This window comes from Peromyscus eremicus, unplaced genomic scaffold (assembly GCF_949786415.1).
Source record: "Peromyscus eremicus unplaced genomic scaffold, PerEre_H2_v1 PerEre#2#unplaced_3409, whole genome shotgun sequence".
NCBI lineage: Eukaryota > Metazoa > Chordata > Mammalia > Rodentia > Cricetidae > Peromyscus > Peromyscus eremicus.
The window spans coordinates 1-19,656 of NW_026737643.1; the positions used below are offsets into that span (position 1 = coordinate 1).

Genomic DNA, 19,656 nt, shown 5'->3' on the forward strand with positions numbered 1-19,656 from the left:
CCACAACAACTTCAAAGCTGCTAGCTGAGATGGTCCAGCCTCACAGACTGTCCAGCCAGAACTTCAGATAAGCTCTACACTTTCCATCAATGAGATGGACAACAGTTAGCTCTCCCAGGACTTGACCATTATCACCATTTTCTCAGGGTCCCATAAAGATGCTATCACCCCAAACAACAAGAAACAGGCTAGAGAATACGATGCCCACATTCCCAAGAGGTGGAGTGGGTGGTTTTTGGTCATTTGGTGGGTTTTTGGTCATTTAGTGGGTTTTTGGTCATTTGGTGTCCCTTGCTTTATTTTGTTTTGTCATCGTTTAGGGGGGTTGGTTACAAGTTGTTATTGGTAATGGTCAGGAAAAGCTGAACAAAGGAGATTAGATTCAGGGATTTCAGTCTGAAAAGAAAAAGGGGGGGTTATAGAAATGATAGGATAGCCGGGCGGTGGTGGCGCACACCTTTAATCCCAGCACTTGGGAGGCAGAGCCAGGAGGATCTCTGTGAGTTCGAGGCCAGCCTGGGCTACCAAGTGAGTTCCAGGACAGGCACAAAGCTACACAGAGAAACCCTGTCTCCAAAAAAAAAAAAAAAACAAAAAACAAAAAACAAAAAACCAAACAAGCCTAAGCTAAGGCCAGCCTTTCATTATAAGTCTCCATGTTGTTATCTGTGAGCTGAGCTGACGGCCCAAAGAAAATCCGACTACCGTGAGGAGACAACAGAAAGCAGGGGAAGGGCAGGAGAGATGGTCAGAGGAGAAGCCCACACCACAGCTGTCGCACCAGACATGGAGATGTCAGAGACCCCCAACCGCTCTGTCATTTTGAGTCTCTTATTCTCCTGGAGGAGATAAAGCAGGGGCTCCATTGCCCCTATGAACAGACAGAGCCTGGCCCCTCAGCATGTCTCTAGGGCTGTCCCTGCTGGCCACGTGATCACGGTTAGAAAGAACAGGAGGTGTAGTACACAGAGAAAGGACGCTGGGAAAGATGTGATCAGCACTGGGGACAAGTGACACAACTGTACAAAGCAAAGAGCAGATGGTCAGGCAGACCCCTACCACGGACAATTTTGGAGCTGAGGGACTGAGTTTCTATTTCGACTGTCCCCAGAGACTGTGCAGCTCCCCAAACAAGGACCTTCTTCCAAAGCCCCAGTCCTGAAAACCAAGGTAAGTTGTCTGCCTCAGGCGCTGTTCTAAAGACCTGACCACTTAACCTCCCCAGATAAACTGCAAGTCCTTCTGATGAGACAGAGTGTGTGCAATAGCCCACACGCCTCCACAGACCTTGCTTTATTTTGTTGTGCTGAGGATAGAACCTAGACCCTCACTGGGGGATTCTAGGCAGGGGCTCTACCACTGAGCCACACCCCAGCCCCTCACTGGGGGGACTCTAGGCAGGGGCTCTACCACTGAGCCACACTCCAGCCCCTCACTGGGGGATTCTAGGCAGGGGTTCTTCCATTGAGCTATAAACCTAGCCTTCTTATAGACTGTAAATCCTTTCTATATGATTATAATGCTAATACAATGTCACTGCTATATAGTTATACCATACTGTTTAGGAAATAAAAAGTTTGTAAATAATCATTATATATGTAATTAAAAAGAATCTGTGCTTCCAATCCCATCACTTGGGATGTGTAGGCAGGAGGATCACGTATTAGAGACTAGAATAGATAAGTGAGAGACCCTGACTCCAGGTGCCGCACCCCAGGATGCAGAGGCTGACTGTACCACACTGGGAGCACGGCACGCAAACCAGACACAGAAGGCCGAAGTTTGATCCAGAGGTGCTTTTTCCAAGTCAGAGAAGGAATAGAGAGTGAGGAAGTTTAGCTTGGAGTCTGCACACCTATACCAGCTCTTTCCAGGCAGAGAGAAGCAGGACGGAGACCAGAAGCCAGTCTGGGCTACACAGTGAAAACCTGCCTCAAGAACTCCATGCTTAGGGGATAGGGGGGTGGGCGGCATCGGCGACTAAAAGAGAGAAAATAATAAAGAGGGCAGACCAGTCTCTACAGCAGGTCTTGAACTCCCAACAAGGAACGATCCAGAGGAAGCCATGGGAGCTGCCATGTAGTTTAAAGTCAGGGAGGTTCCTGAGACCTGATGCTCAGGCCTCACTCCCACCAACTCTATTATCTCAGCTGTGGGACCCCAGTAAGGAAACAGAGGCGGCAGGAGGGGCTGCTAGAAGGAGCCGGAAAGGTCACATCTCTGCAGACTCACGGAAAGTTATCTGTAAACTCTTTATTAAGAGTACAAGCAGGGCCTCAGTGCAAGCAGCCTCTTCATGACTCAGATGGAGGGTCAGGCTGACCTCCCGGGATGGGGTGGAAGACCCAGGACAGCACAAAGGGGACACGTAAGTGGTAGGAACTATTATGGGTGACAATACTTCAGCGATCCCAGCAACACCCTCCACATCACCGGGTGGGTCTTTACTAACTATTGGAACAAAGCCTTACTAAAAGTCCCACTGTGTGCTGGATGTAATGCGATCGGCACAGACTATCCCGGCTCACACCGGGCACACAGGCGGCGGGGGACAGAAGAGTCGGGGTACTGCTAGGGTGCATTTTTTTCCGAGGAAACGGAAGGACAGGGAGATTAAGATGTTGAGCTGCACACTGAGTGGTGAGGCGTGTCCTCATCCGCGCCTAATGACAGCCAATTACCCTAATGACCAACGGCTCAGGCCCCGAGCCGAGCGCCTTGCTCCGAGTCATCTCGCTCCACCTCAGCAGTGACGGGCCAGGAAGGCTCGATCGCACCCCACTTCTCCACCGAGAAGTCACCCCCCGAGGCCACGGCGTGCCGCTCACCCCCGAGCCAGGGTCTGGGTCCGGGGCCCACAGCTCCGCCACCATCTCGGTGTGCAGAAACTCGAACAGCACCGCGTCCGCCATGCGCCTCCTCGCGCCCCGCGCCCCGGGACAACGCTTCCGGCTCCCATTGGTCCGCTCAGGGGGGGCAGAACCGGTCTGATTGGTGCTCTGCTATGGCCCCGCCCCCTCCGCCGGCACAGTGAGCGCAGAAACTAGGAAACGAGGGGGCGGGCCCATCGAGCCCCTTCATGGGCCGCGCACGTTAGCGTTTTCCGCCCTTACTTCTCTTCCCCTCGCTGTTTCCGGGTCTTCGGACCTTCCTATTGGCTGAATCTCTGATTCAAGTGACGGCCCCAGTTTAAAAAACAAAAATAAATAAAATAAAAAATTCATGTGTCCTACAGAATTATCCAAAATGTATACATAAAAAAACCAACCAACAACACGGAAGCGACGTGTCTAGCCGCTTTCCCATTGGCCGGACCTCGATCATGTGACTCCACGCGGAGAAACACCCTCACTTCCGCCAGGCGACGGATCGCTCGGGTTCGGAGCTTCGGAGACCTGGTACGGCCTTCTGGGTGTGGACTGTGGTGTGGGTGACCCCCCGTTAGTGTCCCCTAAGGGCGGTCGTCCTTTCTGTGTTCTCCCTGGCGCCTGGGCCGCCTGCGAGCTGGCCTGGAGGACAGTGGAGGGCGTGGGCTGTGCCCGAGGACGCTGGGAACTCCTGGTTACAAAGCTTTTTAAAAAATTATTCTGGCAGTATTGTGTTGAGACAGGGGCTCAGTGTGTAGTTCTGAGACTATTGGAGACCAGGCTGGCCTCGAACTCATAGAGGTCTGCCCGCCTCTGCCTCCCGAGAGCTGGGATTAAAGGCGTTATTGTCACTTTATATTTACTTATTTAGTGTGTGTGTGTGCGTGTGTGTGTGTGTATGTGTGTGTGTGTGTGTCGGGGGTGTCGAACTCACGGCCTCAGGCTTGGCTGCAAGCGCTGCTCCTCCCCTTAAGCCATCTCGCAGGACCCAGTTCCACAGCTTTGCTTGGCCGGTCCTCGGTTTCCCCGATGTGCGCACGGATGATGCCGAGATGCAGAATTCCAGCCCATGCGCACACCAGGGGACACCGAGGCCGAGCCGGAATTGTCTGGGGGTGGCGGGGCCGGTGCTCCGGACCTCACGCCCCCGCGCTCCTCTTCTCCAAGCTCCGCGCCATGGCGTCGTCCCAGGGTCGGCGGCGGCGGAGACCGGGGACGGTGGTGCCGGGGGAAGCGGCGGAGACCGACTCGGAACTGTCTGCGTCCTCGTCGGAGGAGGAGGAGCTCTACCTGGGTCCCTCGGGCCCGACGCGCGGCCGCCCCACGGGGCTCCGTGTGGCCGGGGAGGCAGCGGAGACCGACTCGGACCCGGAGCCCGAGCCCACGGCCGCGCCGGGAGACCTGCCGCCGCTCGTGGTGCAGCGCGAGGCGGCGGAGACGTGGGGCACCGAGGAGACCCCCGTCGCGGCGCCCGCGCGCTCGCTCCTGCAGCTCCGGCTGGCCGATAGCCAGACGCGCCTGGACCACGACGTGGCGGCCGCGGTGAGCGGCGTCTACCGCCGCGCCGGCCGCGATGTGGCCGCCCTGGCCGGGAGGCTGGCGGCTGCCCAAGCCACGGGGTTGGCGGCCGCCCACAGCGTGCGCCTGGCTCGCGGGGACCTCTGCGCGCTCGCCGAGCGCCTGGACATCGTGGCTGGCTGTCGCCTGCTGCCGGACATACGAGGGGTACCGGGCATCGAGCCGGAGCAGGACCCGGGATCGAGAGCCTAGGCTGACACGCTGTGTGTCCTCCCCATCCTCCTCCCACCCCGCACCCGACTCTGTCCGTGATCCCAGGCCCCCAGTGCGTGGTAGCCTTTGGTTTGTGCCGACAGGAGCCGAGTCCTGGCATTTTCTTTGGTTTGGCCTGATTTTATTCGTAGCACAATTCTGGGATTCCCCAACCCCAAAACTCGGTCCAGGTTTTGTGGACATCAACTCTGGTCTGTTTCCTCAATCAAGCTTTACTCTGGGGCTAGGCTGGGCTTTGATTTCTCTTGTGAAACCTCCCTGGGTCTAGGCTGGGGCGCAGGGTGGGGCGTGGGGGTCCCTCTAGTTTACATCCTCCAAGGATGCCACTCCTGACCCACGGAGACCTTCCGACACACCTGCAGACCCGTGGCCAGATGAAGGAACCAAGCTAGGCCTTGGTCTGGGGCAGCGCCCCCTGGTGTCTTGGTCGCTACAAGACATGACTCCACACAAAAACCTACCACTCACTGTGTTAGGTTCTGGATTTCTGACCTCTCTGGGCACTGAGGATCTCAGTTTCATTTTCGCTTGTTTGGGTCCTGACTTTACTCCCTTTGTCTTATCGCCTGGTTCCCCTTATCCCAGTCCCAAGCTGACCTGTAGGATGGAGAAGTAGGAGAGAAACTCTCTGACAAGGCATTTCCCCATGAAGTCACTTCCGGGGTCTCCCCTTCGGAGCCGAGGGTGAGTGGAATGGTGATTTCCCAGAGAAGGGTCCCAGAGGCACCTGCCTAGCTTGTGGAGGGTGAAGCTGGGCCCTGGAGAGGTGGTAACAGCACTGACAGCCCTTGGAGCCGTCCCTAGGTTGGTTCCCAACACCTTCTCGGCAGCTCGCAGCCAGCTGTAACCTCAGCGCCAGTTTATCCAACGCCCCCTTCTGGCCTTCATGGGTGCCTGCACTCTGATGCACATACCCCCCCCCCCAACACACATAAATAAAAATCTCAAGGTAAAGCTCTTAGAAAATCAGAGCCCAGGGATGGAGAGATGGCTCAGCACTTGAGAGCACCAACTGCTCTTCCAGAGGACTGGGGTTCAACTCCCAGCACCCACATGGCAGCTCACAACTGTCTTTAGCTCCAGTTCCAGGGGATCCAACGCCCTCATACATACATGCAGGCAAAACACCAATGCACATAAAGTTTAAAAAACTAAAATAGAAAAAAGAAAACCAGGGCCCTTCATGTTTGCCGTGATAATACACTTAGTATATTAAGTTAATCCACTTATTTTAGGGGTGCCTGTGCTGGGGTACAGTAGCAGCCCCTGCGTAGTAGGAGAGACATGAATAAAATCATCTATAAATAGTTCTAGGGGGTGATTTATTTTTATATATATATTTGGCACTGTGAGTAGAGTTTTTTTTTTTAATATAGATGCTGAAGTGCATCTCTTTTTTTTTTAAGATTTATTTATTTATTATGTATACAGAAGAGGGCGCCAGATCTCATTACAGATGGTTGTGAGCCACTATGTGGTTGCTGGGAATTGAACTCAGGACCTCTGGAAGAGCAGTCAGTGCTCTTAACCTCTGAGCCATCTCTCCAGCCCGAGTAGAGTCTTTTGGGGGAGGGTTTGTTTTGTTGTTATTGTTGTTGTTTTCAAGACAGGGTTTCTCCATGTAGCTTTGGATTGGAGCCTTTCCTGGAACTCACTCTGTAGCCCAGGCTGGCCTTGAACTCACAGGGATCCACCTGCCTCTGCCTCCCGAGTGCTGGGATTAAAGGCGTGCGCCACCACCGCCCGGCGTGAGTAGAGTCTTAAAGAATGGCATGCACTTTGGGGAGGTGTAATGGGCTCCAGGTGGCCCGGTCTTGGGAGAGGGTGATCACATGACCTCCCCAGGGGCCTGAGGTGATGGCCCTGGAGGTAGGTAAGACGGGAGTGGGTTCGAGAGAATCTGCGGGCCCCAGAACAGCACAGGCAAAGGTCCCGGTTCACAGGACAGCATCATTTCCTTAGCTTTGGGTTGCTCTGACAAACTATCCCTAAAAGCAACTTCTAAAGAGGAAAGACTGCCGGGCGGTGGTGGCGCACGCCTTTAATCCCAGCCCTCGGGAGGCAGAGGCAGGGGATCTATGTGAGTTCGAGGCCAGCCTGGGCTACAGAGCAAGCTCCAGGACAGGCACCAAAACTACACAGAGAAACCCTGTCTCAAAAAACAAAAAACAAAAACAAAAAAAAAAGGGAAAGGTTAAGGCTGGAGAGATGGCTCATAGGATAAGGTGACTGCCACCAAGGCTGATAACTAAGAACTAAGAACCCATAGTGGGAGGGAACCAGCCTCCAAACTTCCCTCTGGCCTCCACACACATGCTGTGACACATGTGTATCTAAGCCCATACACAAATAAGTGTTTTCAAAGGAAAGTTTATTTTAACAAATCTTTTTTGGCTAGGGTTGGAGACAGGATTTTCTCTGTGTAGCCCTGACTATCCTGGATCTTGTTCTGTGGACCAGGCTGGCCTTGAACTCAGATTCATCTGCCTCTGCCTCCCAAGTGCTGGGATTAAAGATGCACACTACCGCGCCCAGCTGTATTTATTATCTTTAATTGTGTCATTTGTGTGTGCGTGTGTCTCTGTGTGCGTGTGCACGAGTGAAGGGTGAAGGTACCGTGGAGGCCAGAAGAGGGCATGAGATTCCCCAGAACTGGAGTCACAGGGGCTCGTGAGCTGCCATGCGGGTGCGGAGACCTGCTGGAGCAGCCAGTGCTCTTACGCGCTGAGCCGTCTCCCCAGCCCCAGCTGTTCACTCTGAGCACCTTCTTTCACACCACTTGAAGTTCTTTGCTATGGCGATAAGCCGTGAAAAAGAGATAAGGAGCTATCAGTGCACAGATTCTGGTAAGTGCTGTCAGGTCTACATTCAAATCACCCAACGGGGGACTTGTCACCCCTGCTACTGTACCCCCCGGCCCAAACCACCACCGTCCTTGCTTGGAGTGTCCCAGATCCTCTTAGCAGGTCTCGATCTTCAAGTTCACTCCCTCCTCTATGACACCATCTCCTGCTCAGAGCCCTCGCATGGCCTCAGTAAATGTTACAGGCTCTGTGATAACGTGGCCGATTCCCCAAGCTCCTCCCTGAAGTGGTATTTCTCCCCAACATCATCACACACCTGATACAGCCAAAGTGGCATAGTGGTGGCCTCCCTCCCACCCAGCAAGTCATGCTCCTGACCTCAGGGCACAACCTGGTCTTTACACTGGAAATCTCTGTTCCCAGTTACCTGTGGGACTTTATTCCTCGCCTCTGGTCTTTTCTCCATGTTGTTTGTTTGTTTTTATTTCTCAAGACAAGAGTTTCTCTGTATAGCCCTGTCTGTCCTGGAACTAACTCTGTAGACCAGGCTGGCCTTGAACTCAGAGATCAGCCTGCTTTTCAAGTGCCAATGCTGGGCCACCACCACCACCACCACCACCCGGCCCTGAGTCACTCTGTGTCTTAATGAGGATTCTCTGACCTTATATGGAAGGAAATTTGGGGGGTGCGGTGAGACAGTAGCTCAGTGATATTGTGTATGCTTAGAGCATGGGCAGCCCTGGGTTCAATTCCCAGTACCCACCCTGCTCCAAAAGAAAGAAAGAATAGCATATTCTAAGATTTCTCTGTCCCCTTTCAAGATTTTTCCCCTTGCCAGGTGGTGGTGACACACGCCTTTTAACCTCAGCATTCGGGAGGCCGAGACAGGCAGATCTCTGAGTTCGAGGCCAGCCTGGTCTACAGAGTGAGTTCCAGGACAGCCAGAACTACACAGAGAGACCTGGCGGGGGGGAGATGTATGTGTGCCTGTGTGTTTGCAGATGTGTTTGCCCATGGATGTACACGGGCAGGCTGAAGATTAACATGGAGTATCTTTCTTCTCTACATTAGTATATGTGCTGTGTGCAGGGGTGCCTGTGTGTGTGTGTGTGCAGGGGTGCCTGTGTGTGTGTGCAGGGGTGCCTGTGTGTGTATGCAGATGTGCTCATATGTGCAGAGGTGCCTGTGTGTGTGTGCAGGGGTGCCTGTGTGTGTATGCAGATGTGCTCATATGTGCAGAGGTGCCTGTGTATGTGTGTGCAGGGGTGCCTGTGTGTGTGTGTGCAGGGGTGCCTGTGTGTGTGTGTGCAGGGGTGCCTGTGTGTGTGTGTGCAGGGGTGCCTGTGTGTGTGTGTGTGCAGGTGTGCCTGTGTGTGTGTGTGCAGGTGTGCCTGTGTGTGTGTGCAGGGGTGCCTGTGTGTGTGTGTGCAGGGGTGCCTGTGTGTGTGTGTGCAGGGGTGCCTGTGTGTGTGTGTGCAGGGGTGCCTGTGTGTGTGTGTGCAGGGGTGCCTGTGTGTGTGTGTGCAGGGGTGCCTGTGTGTGTGTGTGTGCAGGGGTGCCTCTGTGTGTGTGTGCAGGGGTGCCTGTGTGTGTGTGTGTGCAGGGGTGCCTCTGTGTGTGTGTGCAGGGGTGCCTGTGTGTGTATGCAGATGTGCCCATGTGTGCAAGGACCTGTATATGATAGGTGCTGGTGTCCAAGACTGTCCTGCAAGCCTAACCGTCCCCTCCAGAAGCCCTGCTACAGCCTGCTTGAAAAGACGACCGCAGCTGGGCTTCTTAACCTTTGGCTTCCCCCACAGAAGGAGATGAGGCGGCTGTGTGACCCTCCCCTGGTGTCCAGCCACTCCCAAGCAGTTTGCAGCTCTGTCCTAACCGCACCGTGTTGGGGAGAGGGCAGAAGCATGCAGGCGGTAGGACTAGGGAGGACTCCATCTTCACAGCCACGGGGAGGCCGTCGTCCCTCCCCTGCGGACCTTCCTGTGGGTGCCTCCTGCTCGGAACCTGTCACTCCTGCCCCGTAACTAAGCCTAATTAACTCTGGTTCCTCTGGGTAAACTTTGGTGGGATGGCGTCTTGGTTTGCCACCGGGACCATAGTGGAGGGGCAGACATTATGTCGTCTCTCCAGGGGAGAGATTTGAGCATGGGGTTGACATAGGCATGGGTTGTTGTTTTGAGCTCTTTTGAAAAATGCACAGAGGCCTTTTCTTACTTATAAATGCCTGACCTTAGCTTGGCTTGTTTCTTGCCAGTTTTCCTTAACTTAAATTATCCTGTCTACCTTTTGCCTCTGGGCTTTTCCTGTTCTCTTACTTCTGTAAATCTAAAGGTTTATTTATTATGTATACAGTGCTCTGTCTGCATGTATGCCTGTATGCCAGAAGAGGGCACCAGATCTCATTGTAGATGGTTGTGAGCCACCTTGTGGTTGGTGGGAATTGAACTCACGTCCTCTGGAAGAGCAGCCAGTGCTGTTAACCTCTGAGCCATCTCTCCAACCCCCACTTCTGGAAATCTTACTCTTACTCCGTGGCTGGCTGGGTAGCTGGGTAGTTGGCCCCTGGAGTCTTCCTCCTTCTCTGGCTACTTCTTATTCTTCTTTTCTCCCAGATTTCTCCTTCTATATATTCTGTCTGTCTGCCAGCCCTGCCTATTTCTCTCTCCTGCCTTGCTATTATTGGCCATTCAGCTCTTTATTAGACCATAAAGTGTTTTAGACAGGCACAGTAACACAGCTTCACAGAGTTAAACAAATGCAACATAAACAAAGTAATACATCTTAAAATAATATTCCATAACAGACATTCCATCCTCAATCTGCACATTATTGGTGTTATTGTTATTAGTTGTTGTTACTATTATTACTTAAGACAGTCTCTCACCAAGCCTGGAGCTCAGGGTTTTTGCTGGACTGACTGGGCTGGGAGCCCTGGGGATCCTCCTCCCCCTAAACCGGGACAAGGCTGGAGGGCAGCCAGCACTTCAGTCCACAGGACTTTGGCTATGGGAGCATGCAGCCACACCTAGGCACCTTAGTTTTTGGGACAAGGTTTCTCTCTCTCCCTGAACCTGGAATGTGCTGTTTTGGTTAGATCAATGAGCCATCCAGCCCCTGGATGCTCCTGCTTCTGTCCCCCCAGCACCAGGCTTACAGGCATGCCTTGCTGTGCCCGGATTTACATGGGTGCTGGGGACTTGAACTCACGTCCTCATCCATAGGCATCTTCCCAGTCTACTTGTTAAAGGAATTTTTTTTTCTCTTGTTTTGGCTTTTCGAGGCAAGGTTTCTCTGTGTAGCTCTGGCTGTCCTGGAACTCTCTCTGTAGACCAGGCTGGCCTCAAACTCACAGAGATCCACCTGCCTCTGCCTCCCGAGTGCTGAGATTAAAGGCGTGCGCCACCACCGCCCGGCCAAGGAATTTCAATATAGACTTTAAGCATGATGGTAAGAGAAAGACATACAGGAGCGTGCATGTGGATGTCCCTAAGAGTTGCGGTTGATTGTCAACTTGACAGAACCTGGAATCATCCTCACCTCTGGGCATACCTGTGGGGGGTTATCTTCATTTCCTTACCTGAAGCAGGATTATCTGCCCACTCTGGGTGGCAGCATCCCCTGGCTGGGATCCTGGACCAGATGGGGCAAGCCTTCATCCTTTTCTGCTTCCCGTTGTGGATGCAATGTGACCAACTACTTCAAGCCCCTACAACATCCATGCCCTCCATGATGAACCGCACCCCAAAACCGTGGGCCAGGATAAACCCCTTCATCAAGGCGTTTTATCGCAGCCCCAGGACAAGGGGCTGAGACAGCTGCCTCTGCACCTCGTGTTTTGTTTATTTTGTTTAGAGCTGTCTTCCTTCTCCAGCACACGTAAAAGCTTCGTGGAAAGAGGTGATGAGGGATTTGTTTTGTTTTGAGATAGGGTGCTGATACGCCACTATGTAGCCTAAGGTGACTTTGAACACACTGTGGATCCCAGCTGACCACAAACTGTCAGCAATCCTTCTGCCTCAGCCTCCCGAGTGCTGGGTTATAGGCCTGAACCACCACTCCACGAGGTAGGGAAAAACTAGGGTGCTCATGGTCAAGAACAGCGGTGAGAGGGACTGAGAAAAAGGACCACTGGCTAAGAGCACTTGCTCCAGAAGCCTGCATATCTGGGTTCCAATCCCCAGCTCACATGTAAAAACCCAGGCATAGCTGCATATGCCTGTGACCCTAGCATTGGGCTGGGGAACACAGTAGACCCCGAGAGCTTGTTGGCCAGCCAGCCAAGCAGAAAGGCAAACGTCTGGTTCAACGGGACCCGGTCTCAAAGCAGTAAGGCAAAGGGCAGTGGGGGGGGGGGGGGCACAAAAGAGGATGTCAGCAACCTACTCTGGCCTCCTCATGTGCACATATGATTGCACTGTGTGCATGTACTATGTACACACACACACACACACACACACACACACACACACACAGAGAGAGAGAGAGAGAGAGAGAGAGAGAGAGAATAGAAGTTGGGGCTGGACAGTGTCTCCAACCAGGATCTGGTTGGGTCCAAGTTGGGGGTGAACCAGCCAACAGGCAGAATCTGTAGTTGATGCAGGAATGTAGCTGGGACTAGGGGAGAGACGAGAGGGCGGGTACGTAATAGGTGGGGCTAGGGGCCTGACACCCTTCCCCCCTTTTTTTTTTTAATAATTTATTTAACTTTATTTTGTGTTCATTGGTGTGAAGGTGTTAGTTCCCGTGGAACTGGCGTTACAGACAGTTGTGAACTGCCATGTGGGTGCTGGGATTTGAACCTGGGTCCTCTGGAAGAACAACCAGTGCTCTTAACCACCAAGCCATCTCTCCAGCTCCCACCCTTCCCCTTCTATCCCTTCTCTAGAGCAAGAGCACAAAGTGCATGCCGCCCTCACCTGGTAGTTGGAGATCTATGTACATACCTATCAGAGGCCCTGGGGTACCCCCATCTATGCAGTTGACAGCCCCATGCCAATCTCCTGCGTGGGCACAGTGTTTCTGAGCTGGTCTTCTCCGGACGGCTCGAGTGACCAGGCATGTCTCGCTTGCACAGTGAACACTGTATACGTGGCCTGTAGATTCCAAGGCATGGTTAAGCCGGTTCCCAGTTATACTGTCCTTAAAGTGGGAGACTGTTGTAGCTGCCCGGGCCTCTCCCTGGCTCTCTGCCGCCCTCTGTTGGAAATCCTGAGAAGACGGGATGTTGTTGCCTGTGGGAATTAAACTGAAACAGTAACAAACTACCGTCCTTAGTGAACGCCCTTCCACAATGCGCAGCCCCAACACCTGTCTGCCCTGAGCCTGGTTCTGACCCTTCATATACTCTGGTTCTAATTTTTCAAAAATTACTTATCTGGGGTGGGGGACAGTACTGCCACCTGGAGCTTATGGGTGATCTAAATTTTTATTTTAAATTTTTTTGTGGGCAAGAGGCTGGGTCTCAGGTATCCCAGGCTTCCCAGGAACTCCCTGGGGATAACCTTGAGTTTCTGTTTTCTGGAATTACAGACCTGTGCCAATGCTCCAGGCTGGTTTGTTTGTTTGTTTGTTTGTTTTTGGGGGGTGTTATTACATCATATTGGAGGCAAGGTTTCTCTGTGTAGCCCTGGCTGTCCTGGAACTCACTATGTAGACCAGGCTGGCCTGGAACTCAGAGCACTTTCTGACCCCACCTCTGAGTGCTGAGATTAGAGGTGTGCTAGAATGGAGTTTCAGGCCGGCGAGGGTTACATATAATAGACCCCGTTGCTGGGCAGTGGTGGCGCATGCCTTTAATCCCAGCACTCAGGGAGGCAGAGGCAGGGGGATTTCTGTGAGTTCAAGGTCAGTCTGGTCTACAGGAGTTCCAGGACAGTCAGGGAAACCCTATCTCAAACAACAAACAATAAATCTATGTGTGTGCGTGCGTGTGTGCGTGCGTGTGTGTGTGTGTGATTGTGCTCGTGTGTGTGTGATTGTGTTTGTGTGTGTGTGATTGTGTGTGTGTGTGTTTGTGTTCATCTGTGTGTGTGCAGGCACACGTGTACCATAGCGCCTGTGTAGAGGTCAGAGGACAGCCTTGAGTCCTTGCCATCTACCTTGTCTGAGACAGAGTCCCGGTTCACTGCTGCCTATACCAGGTTAGCTGACCCAGAGGTTCCTGGGAATTCTCCTGTCTCTGCCTCCCGTTTTACCAAAGGAGCACTGATTACAGATGCCTCCAGTGCCTGGCTTTATTTATTTATTTTCTGAACATAAAAACAGGTTATAATTCAAAAGTCCAGGGCTATTTGAAACTGGAAACTATTTTCTCTGTAGAAAATAGTAAAAATGATAACATTTCCCAATAAGCCCTTTTAAGCCAAATAATAGCTGAATTAATACATATAAATATTGATTAGATTCTGGGGTACAGAAGGGACCTATCTTCATCTGTTCAGAGAGCTATGTTTTACTTAAGCTGTGTGAGTGAGATTCCTATTCATCTTCCCCTTCACTGTTTGATTTTCCAGTGCCTGGCTTTATGAGAGTTCCCAGGAGGATTCGAACTCAGGACCTCACGCTTGTGATTCACCCACAGGGGCCCTTGGTTCTGACATCCTAGAAGCTCGTCTCCATCTACGACTGATCAGAGATGACCCGCAGGGGACATAACACTGATTCACACGGCACAGGAACCTCAGGAGATTGAGGCCACAGTCTCCCTGCTCAGGTTCTGCGCCTCGCTAATGTGCATCATCCTCTTCTCCCGCCTCAGCCCCCTTGGTGCTGGGGTGGATGCTCCGGCACCGCCGTACCAGGTGCATGTTTCTCGGTAAACAGTTCATTTTGTACGAAAGAAGCTTAAATAATTCGAAGGCCGAAGACCAGCTTATGCTTTTCACCGTGCAGATCCACATTCCCATCTGGTAGCTCTTCCTCTGGCCCCAGGCCTTCCTGTGACATTCCGTGGACTGTCACGGCAGATATGTTCCTGAACCTTCGGTATGTCTGAATGCCCTGTTTTGTCTCCTGCTTTGAAAAAAAAAATTTTAATTGGGCCATCCAGATGGTTCAGTAAGAAAGGGCTCCTGCCAACAGGCCAGACCCGAGTTCCGTCTCCCGATCCCACATGGTGGAACAGAACAGACTCTGGTCCTCTGATCTCCACGTGCACCGCGGCACACACATGTACGCGTGAGTGTGCACACACACACACACACACACAAATAAATAAATAAATAAATAAATAAATATGTAACACAAATATTTAAAGGGCAGGGTTGGAAGGCTGGGCAAAAAGACAAGTCGTGCCTAGATATTGTTTATAAGATTGAAATATTACAAAGTATTTTCTCTGACCACAGCGGAAATCAAATTCAAGAGGATATCTCAAAACACCACAAGTATTTGGAAAGTAAATAGCCCGGAGGTCAAAAAAAAAAAGGAAGTTAAGAAAATAGGAATTATATAAAACTAAAATGAGAAAGAAAATAGGAAGGTGGGGGCTAGCGAGACGGCTCGTGGTGGGTAAAGGCGATTGCAGCCAAACTCAAAGCTCCGAGTTAGAGTCCTGGAACCCACATGCTGAAAAGAGAGAAATCGTCTCTGACCTCAGACATTTGTGCACAATACATAATAAATAAATAAATGTACAGAAAGAAAAAAAGAACCAGGCATTGAGGTACATACCTACAATCCCCATACTTGGAAGGCTGAGGCAGGGGAATCAGAAGTTCAAGGCCAGCCTCAGCTGAGTACGGAGCACCAAAGATTCTACATCCAACAATACCTAAGCTTATAGACCTGAAAGGCAGGACACCCCCGCCCAAGTGTGTGCTGTGGGGCACTGTGGGCAAACCTCAGGGACTGTCTTTAGGGTTCTGTTACATACCCAGCTCCCCACAAATAGGGAGTTCGGGGAATATTCTACATCAGAACAGGAAGGCCACCTCCAGTCTTTTTTTAATATGCATGTATTTGTTTATTTATTTAATGCAAGCACACATGGAAGTGTTTCTAACATTTCTTCCTCCGGGGAGTTGTAAACAATGTCTACCTCCTCCCAAGGTCCCAGCGACAAACTGAGGCACATTCTGCCAAAGTTCACCTGGGGAACCAGAGGCTTGGTTAGGTGTCCTTGTAGAGCAGGGGTGAGGGGCTACGGGCAGCAGCCACGCTGGAAGGTCTGTGCCCAGCAGGAGTGATGATGCCCTCACGGCTACATAGAGGAAGCCCCCATGCCTCTGGTCCTTCCCCGCCCACCGTGTGCCGCTCCCGAGGTCACATGCATTTAAGGCAGAATTGCATACAGCTGGCTGGGAGGGGCTGCCGGACACTCAGGGGAGAGTCCCCTTGTGGTGCCGTTTTGTGTCTGCCCAGCCCAGTTCCTGGATATGGCAGTAGTCTGGGTTGCTGGACGCTCCATTAGGTAGTACAAAGGGCCAGAGGACAACTGGTGGGGTTAGCTCCCCCTGCCCTGTGAACTCTGAGCTCACACTCAGGTTCTAAGACGGGGCGGCCACTGCCTTTACATGCTGAGCCACTCTCCAGGCCCTGGGCTCCAATCTTGAATCACACACACAGTATTCCTTTGGGCCACAGAAGACCCCACAATATACCCTTTGCCCATTGGTATTTTTTTTTAATAATTCATTTATTTTTATTTTATGTGCCTTGGTGTTTTGCCTGCATATATGTCTGTGTAAGGGTGTCAGATCCCCTGGAACTGGAGTTACAGACAGCTGTGAGCTGCCATGTGGGTGCTGGGAATTGACCCCAGCGCTTCTGGAAGAGCAGCCAGTGCTCTTAACCCATGAGCCATCTCTCCAGCCCCTGTCCATTGGTGTTTTGTGATTTCCTCTAACAATCTCAATGTTACCCAAGTGCTCTACCACTGAGCCACACCCTTAGCCCCTCACTTGGGGATTCTAGACAGGGGCTCTACCACTGAGCCACACCCCCAGCCCCTCACTGGGGGATTCTAGACAGGGGCTCTACCACTGAGCCACACCCCCAGCCCCTCACTGGGGAATTCTAGGCAGGGGCTCTACCACTGAGCCATACCCCCAGCCCCTCACTGGGGGATTCTAGGCAGGGGCTCTACCACTGAGCCACACCCCCAGCCCCTCACTGGGGGATTCTAGGCAGGGGCTCTACCACTGAGCCACACCCCAGCCCCTCACTGGAGGATTCTAGGCAGGAGCTCTACCACTGAGCCACACCCCCAGCCCCTCACTGGGGGATTCTAGGCAGGGGCTCTACCACTGAGCCACACCCCTGCCCCTCACTGGGGGATTCTAGGCAGGGGCTCTACCACTGAGCCACACCCCAGCCCCTCACTGGGGGATTCTAGGCAGGGGCTCTACCACTGAGCCACATCCCAGCCCCTCACTGGGGGATTCTAGGCAGGGGCTCTACCACTGAGCCACACCCCGAGCCCCTCACTGGGGATTCTAGACAGGGGTTCTACTGCTGACCATGGCCCCACCCCCTCACTGGAGGATTTGAGGTAAGGGTGTAACCACTGAATTACACCCTTGACTTGCTTCTTTGAGATGGGATGTCACTACACCCCCAGGCTGGCCTTCAACTCACAGGCCTCCCATCTCAACCTTTGGCATGACCCTTCATCTACCCCCTGCTGTCTTTGGATCCTGGCTCCAGTTTGTTGATGGAGTAAATGATTGTGGTCCCAAACCCAGTCAGAGAGTCTTCTCTCTTCCATTTCTCTTCCCAGCAGTGGTTGAGTTCATCTGAGTCAAATTCCACTCTGTATCCGGCTTCATCCATTCACATCTCTCGGTGTGACACTTTCAAGGCTAATCTGAACTGAGTCGGGTACCGATGCTTGATCTCTCTCTCTCTTTAGAGATTTCCTTACCATCTAACAGGTTTGAAGTCTGATTTATTTATGTGTTTGGCCAGCAAATATGTCCATGCACCACATGCACGCCTGTTGTCTGGGGAGGTTAGAGGGTGGCGCCAGATTCCCTGGAACTGCAGTTACAGACAGTGTGAGCCACCATGTGGGTGCTGGAAACTGAACCCAGGTAGGTCCTCTGGAAGAGCAACAAGTTCTCTTGACTGCCAAGCCATCTTTCCAGCCATGTTTATTTATTTGTTTGTTTGTTTATTTATAATTACATATCTATTTGTGTGTAAGTGAGTCTGGGCGTCTGAGGATGCCCAAGGCATTGAATCTCCCCGAGCTGGAATGAGAGGCAGAAAGCTGCCCGATGTACGTGCTGGGAACTGGGAACCTAACGCTGAAAGTGTCGTAAAGGCCTTTTACCCTGGGCCGTCTCCCCAGCCAGGCCCTTTCACTGTTTTGAGACAGGGTCTAACTTTGTAGCCCAGGCTGATTTGGAATTCGTGGAGATCCGGTTGGTCCCCAATTCATGACCCTCCTGCCGCCGCAATGTCCCCAATTGGGTATTACCCATGTGCCACTGTGGCTACCACTGGCTTGTCATTCCTCTTCATTGACAAATGGCACTCCGGGGCACATATATGCACCCCAGTGTCAGGTACTGCACATTTCTGTGATTTCAACTTGGATGAAGTGACCCAGGTGCCGTACAAAGCTGGGCTCAGCAGACAGAGGCTGCCGAGTTTCAGGCCAGCCATGGCTTCATAGCTGTGTCAAAAACAAAAAACAAAAACAAAACAAAAAAACCAGGGCAGTTCAGGTATATAATCCCAGCACTTGGGAATCTGAGGCAGGAGAATGGAGAATTAGACTAGCTTAGGCTACAGGAGAGATCTTGTCTCAAAATAATAGCTGAGCATGGTGGCACACACTTTTAATCCCAGCACTCGGGGAGGCAGAGGCAGGCGGATCTCTGTGAGATGGAGGCCAGCCTGGTCTACAGAGGGAGTTTCAGGACAGCCAGGGCCACATAGAGATTCTGTCTTGAAAAAGATATCATCATCTAGGGCTGAGGTCTTGGCTGGGGAGGCAGAGCACTTGCCTGGAATGCATAAAGCCCTATACCAGGTGTATTGGCACACACTAGTAATCCCAGCCCTAGGCAACGGCAAGAGGATCAGAAGTTCAAGGTCATTCTCATGGATGTAGTGAGTTCAAAGCCAGCTAAGGCTACCTGAGACCCCCATCTGCAAAAACAAAACAATATGCATGGTCTTGGAGACAGGGATCTCACTGTAAATATGTGAAACATAGAAGCCAGGCATGGTGGTGGCACATGCCTTTAATCTCAACACTCAAGAGGCAGAGGCAAGTGGATCTCCGTGAGTTCAAGGCTAGCCTGGCCTACTTAGTAAGCCCTTAGCCAAAAAGGGCAGTGAGAATCTACATTCCATTTGTTATTGTGTGTGTGTGTGTGTGTGTGTGTGTGTGTGTGTGTGTTTTCTCCACCATGTGGGTCCAGGGGCTCACACTCCGTCCGTTAAGCTTGGTGGCAGGCACCTTTACTACAATGCCATCTCACTAATCCCACACACCCCTTTTGTGTGGGGTGGGGTCTTAAGATGCAGTCCAGTCTGGCCCTGTGCCTCTGTTATTTTGCCTCAGCACCCAAGCTGCTTGTCACCAAGAGTCAAGAGAAGAAGGCCCCTTTTCAATGATGGAACAGGGAGTCAGAAAATGACAAAACGTGACCACACTGAGATGAAATACATGTGTAATTGTGCAAGCGCCCACCAACGCAATAGCCTGCCCAGTCAGTTCCCCTCTCCTGTACGTCAATGACATTGAGGTGTCACTTTCAGAAGGTCAAGGAAAGAGGAGGGACATCCTCTGGGCCTCTTACGGAGGGAGGCCCGGGCAAGGAGAAGTTAAGCAATTTCCCAGGAGAGACAGGAAGCACAACCCAGAGACGGACAGCTTCCCCTCTGAAGCACACAGCTAGAGGCTCTCGGAGGCTAGGGCCCCCATGTTGTTGCCAATGTCCAGACAGACGTGCGTGAGGTTCCAACCCCGGCCCCTGGGCTGACCCCTGGCTGCCTCCTCTTTCTGACTTCTCAGGGAAAAAAATAAAATAAAATAAAACACAACCCAGGCCAGGAAGCATCCATCACAAGCCGTCCAGCTGAGGCCGGAGGGGCAGAGGTCAGCAGGGAGATGACCTCAAGGACTAAGTGGGGACTCGGATCCGGCTGGGCTCCGGCTTGAGAGGCTGGAAAATTTCCCACCCTGAGACTTTTCCTGCATCAACCCAGGAGGGCGCCCTGGATGCCGCCGGCCCAACCCCCCA

The 19,656-nt window shown here is 52.3% G+C and overlaps 1 protein-coding gene across 1 annotated transcript; it reads left to right on the forward strand.

Moving 5' to 3' along the window:
* The first annotated feature begins 3,248 nt into the window (after window positions 1-3,248).
* Window positions 3,249-4,637, forward strand: Bloc1s3 (biogenesis of lysosomal organelles complex 1 subunit 3). Its single transcript, XM_059253212.1, has 2 exons — window positions 3,249-3,398; window positions 4,035-4,637. The coding sequence occupies exon 2, from the start codon at window positions 4,044-4,046 to the stop codon at window positions 4,635-4,637; it is 594 nt and encodes a 197-aa protein (XP_059109195.1). The 5' UTR covers window positions 3,249-3,398; window positions 4,035-4,043.
* The last annotated feature ends 15,019 nt before the right edge of the window (window positions 4,638-19,656 follow it).

Excerpts from the sequence above, each read along its gene's own strand:
- Bloc1s3 (XM_059253212.1), top strand. The coding sequence starts at position 4,044 with ATGGCGTCGTCCCAGGGTCGGCGGCGGCGGAGACCGGGGACGGTGGTG.